Raw genomic sequence first — 4,528 nt, forward strand, 5'->3', positions numbered from 1 at the left:
GTTTGCCAGACAGTACCTGTTTCAATTGATTCAGTTTTCCATGCAAGCCAAATTTCCAAATGAGTGTAAATATTTACAGCTTGAGCATTTAAAACCATGGCAATAGCAGAGACAATTAGGACAAGCCTAATCATTTTTCTGTGCACACAAAACCAACCCCAAACTGTAACAAGACTTCTTCCATTACGAAAAAAGGAAAAACCCTATCAGTTACATTAAGCAACACAACTCTAAATGCTGGCTGCTCAAGCTCTATGCTAACACAAGCAGCTTAAACAGTAGGTGACGACCCACAAAGTTGATAATACCCTTGAATTTCCCCACCTTTTCACAAGGAAGCCACACAAGCCATCTCAAAGACACCAGGTTCGTTCCAACAGATTGCTCCTTTCAATAGAAAATCTGGAACTTTAAAGCAATGCTTCAAATGACATGTTACATATTTAAACAGAAAAAGACTTAACATTTCTGTGCAAATTTAGTTCATCCACCCATAAGTTAGGAAACAGGTTCAACAGAAGGTTTAAGTTAAACAAATCATGTTAGGTTAGAATTAACAGGTAAGTACAGCGTTTCAACACTACAGTCATCTAAACAGCATGTTGTGGGCAGTGTGCTACATTGAGAACTCAGTATTTTTAAGAGTCAGGCAGGTATTTTACATAGATTCAACACCTGCCAAAGTAAATCCTGTAACAAAGTGATTTAGCATTATGTATATAACACTGATCTTTAGGCAAACAGACACATTAAACCAACACATCTGAGGACTGCAAGGAATGTTATAGCTGGTAGGAGTCTGCTACAAAATCCTTAAGGATGCATTGCTATGTTGCTGTAAATCTTAATTCAGGACACTGGTGAACAGCTTTAGCAAGAGACCTTATACCAGCCACTTTAAAGCAAGCAGACATTTCAAAGTTTTTTGGTTGCCAGAAGTTTAATCTTGCTTCACTTCACCCTTTAATTGCCTTTTCATACGTGAATATGGGCTGATTGTGTCATCCATCACGAAGTCATACAGTACTTTTATCCAAGAGTTATATTGTGGCAAGTTCTCATAGTATTCAGCTGCTATTTTCTTCACCTAAAGAGGAGATACAAGGTTTATTTGCTATTTTTATTAGCACCAATCATGACAACTTTACAATCCTTAATGTGTAAATTAATACAGAGCACCAGAAGTCTCATTTTAGCTGTTAGATTCTGTAAGAAAGGCTACTAATACCACAATATGAAAGTTTCTTGAAGGAAAAAGCTACTCCCTGGTTGTTAAGTAAACTTCATGTAAAGCTTTTCTGTTGAAGCTAACTAGAACAAACTGCTAACACTGAAGTCTATTCACTGTGCTACCTACAGAATGATGTAGCTCACAAATCAAGTATTTTCATTGCGGTAGAAGTGTGTGACTCAGTTCAGTACTGACTCATACGAGTTATCACTAAATAGGATGTTTTAAGTTCTAGGAAGAGATGTTTAACACGGCTATTTTTACATGTAGCTTCAAATCACAGCACACAAGGGAAAAAAAGGATCTTATTTCTGAAATACATCCCGTTTCTGCAGACAGACATCAAAGAACAAATATAAACCACTTCCGAAGACTTTACTCTCAGATGTACATGCTGATTAGACCACTGTTATAATCTAAAAGAGACAGAGTTTCAGTTTGATATCCTCATTGATATTTAAGGCCAACCACCTAAAGACTTAAAAACCTGAAGAGAACAAACCTGATTTTTCACTAAATTCCATAGCTTTAGACAGAAGAAAAATATTCATACAAACCAACCCAAGATACTTGCATGCCTGCTTTGGAGCTGAAGATTGTTTTGATCCATCATCACACCTACAGTGTGATCACAGTGCATCTAGCCAGTATACTTTTATTCAACAGTAATGATACCCAGCTCACCAGTACCCCAGCTGGAATCAAGTGTACTTCAGTGATCTTTAGCACACAGCAGAGTCCAGTCCAATCAAATTAACTATGCTGTTCTAAAACAAGGCTTTGTTCTTTTATCAGAGCTGTGCATTAAGAGTCCTATAGCAGAGCTGAGTATTTACCTCTGCAATTAAGTACTTGGGGAAGGGGGGGGATCATTCCCTATTTACAACTCAAGTACTGGCGCAAGAAGTGAAATGCTAGTTCACCAGCACAGATCTCATTATCAAAGGTGAGTTAAAGCAGCTTTGGCTGTATCTGAAAGATTAAATCTATGGATAAGAGAAATCATCTGTCTCTTTCAAAATCAACAAAACCAACCAAAAAAAAAAGTCTCAGCAAGCCAGTTACAAAATTTAACCGCCCTGCTAAAGTAGTGCTGGAGTAGTTATTTCATCTACAGTTCCACCACTGGCAATAGAAACAACCATCAAGCTTAAACTCCACCAAAGGCACAAGTTTACAAGGTCTTTACAAAGCTACAAGACCAACACCACAGCTGCTGTCAAACTGCAAATTTTTGTTTTTGTCTGATTGAAGACACTTTCCACTGATGAAAACGCTTTTGACTGAAGATGAGGTTTAGGCATAACCCTGCATTCCCATGGTCCAATTGGGAAACACATATACAAATGACAATTAAGCTCCTGCTTAAAAGCCAGCAGAGACCGTAGGGGAGAGGAACTAGTTTGCAAATTCACATCTGCTCTCATGTGGCAGGTCCAAAGTCTCAGTTTTGAAGCCTGACACTTATTTAGGGTTCAAAGGCTCTTACCAGAGAAAACCGAGCTGCTCCAAACTAGAAAGCTATTAAATAATTGTAACAGTACAACAAACATCAGCAGTACCTCAGTCTCTCTTTTCCCTATCCAGAGAATGCTGGTGATAGAAGAGACTGAAGGATACGCATGCATAAGAATACTGTCCTTCAGATTTCAAAGACAGAGCAAACAAATCTGAAGTTATTTGCAACTTCACTAGTTTCTGAAGAAATCAGAAGGCTGGTTGTGATTAAATTAAACTAAACTAAGTGCAGAGCTTAAGACATGCATTTCCTCCCCTCTGCTTTTATGGAAGAGACTGTGGTTAGGTTAGGAGACCACTGAAATTACAAGTCACTACCCCCTTCATCACTCAACCTGGAAACTGATCTTTGTATTTGTTTGGGGGTTTTTATCTCCCAACTTCCATTCTTCCATTAGTGTTCTACCTAATTTTCAAGTTAAAGTAGGGCTTATTTTAAGAAAAAGTAATAACCTTGGAAGTAAACTTACCAGTGGAAGGCTCTTGCCAGGAATATTGGGAAAGTCATGATGTTCATTGTGATAGCCAACATTAAAAGTGAGCAAATTAAGTGGCCCATAGTAGGAGTAAGTCTCATGTCCTTTCAAAAACATGTAATGTTCAGCTATGAAGTGTCCTGAAATTGGGTGCAACCCAAGTCCAAGTACTGAACCAGCAAGCATGTAAAACGTGGACTTGACTCCCCATAAATAATGTATCACAACATCAAAAGAAAGTTGAGCCAACAAATTGATTACTTCAAGTCGAGTAACAGGTTTGGGATTGATGCAGAGCGGTCTAATGGCATAGAAAAATGGCTGAAGAACAATCCATATGAACTTCCTAAAACGGGTGCAGAAAAACCAGCCTTCAAAGTTGGTAGGAATGTCCACATCAATTCCATCGCCTCCTAAGTAACGATGATGATCCATATGGTACCTCTTGAAGGATATGGAGTATGGGAGACCAAGAGGGAGGTTGGCAAATATCCCAAACCATCGATTCCACATTGCTTTGCTGTTGCCAAAGGCACTATTGTGGGAGATCTCATGAATTGCCAGAGTCATGGAGTGGCTAATACAGCTTCCAAAAACATATGCCCAGAAGATTACCCATTTCCAGTCTAAGTCTTTAACTAGATAAAATGCAGTCAGCTGTGCAAGAACCATCAGCACAACCACCCAGATCAAGTTGTAGTCTGGCTTCATCAATGCTTTAATCTCTGGATGCTTAGCTAGATGGGAAAGAATTCAATGTAAAAAAAAAGCAATTATTTAGAAGCTCTCCTCACAGCCAGCTACCCCAATTAGATTACAAAAGCAGATATAGTCGTTCCTTCCCTTCCTCCCAGTTAGGGCTGTCTGCAAGCGTCATGAGAGCCGACCACCTTTCCACTTGGGGACATTTATTGCAATAATGAATCCTTCCAAATTGAATCATTTTAGCGTTTTTCTGTTGCTCAGCAACTAGACACATAGATGACAAGCACCAGTACCGCTTCCAACCTACCCAGAAAGGCACAGCTTTGAACTGACAACCCACCAGTTAATTCAGAAGGGCTGAAGTTAAGCTCAAGTCCGAGTTTAGGCATCTCTCTTGAAAACGCGGTTATTCACCACCACTCCTGGGTGCCGCGGTGACCTCTACGCGCGGCACACGAACTGTTTATAACGACCGGCAGACACCTTATCAATTATTCAGCTCGCTTCCTACCGCACGAAGGGCTCCGCGGAAGCGGGCGGGGAGCGGCCCGCAGCCCCGCGAGGAAGGAGGGAGGGGAACCGCGCCGCCCGCACCGCT

General features: G+C 40.2%; 1 protein-coding gene across 1 annotated transcript; it reads right to left on the minus strand.

Moving 5' to 3' along the window:
- Window positions 1–461: 461 nt before the first annotated feature.
- DEGS1 (delta(4)-desaturase, sphingolipid 1) lies at window positions 462–3,962 on the minus strand. The gene is made up of 2 exons (XM_010009488.1): window positions 3,220–3,962; window positions 462–1,087 (listed from the first exon to the last, which is right to left on the minus strand). The coding sequence occupies exons 1-2, from the start codon at window positions 3,934–3,936 to the stop codon at window positions 941–943; spliced, it is 864 nt and encodes a 287-aa protein (XP_010007790.1). The 5' UTR covers window positions 3,937–3,962; the 3' UTR covers window positions 462–940.
- Between the last annotated feature and the right edge of the window lie 566 nt (window positions 3,963–4,528).

The sequence above is a fragment of the Nestor notabilis genome, unplaced genomic scaffold (genome assembly GCF_000696875.1).
Source record: "Nestor notabilis isolate BGI_N333 unplaced genomic scaffold, ASM69687v1 scaffold12102, whole genome shotgun sequence".
In the NCBI taxonomy this organism is placed as follows: domain Eukaryota; kingdom Metazoa; phylum Chordata; class Aves; order Psittaciformes; family Psittacidae; genus Nestor; species Nestor notabilis.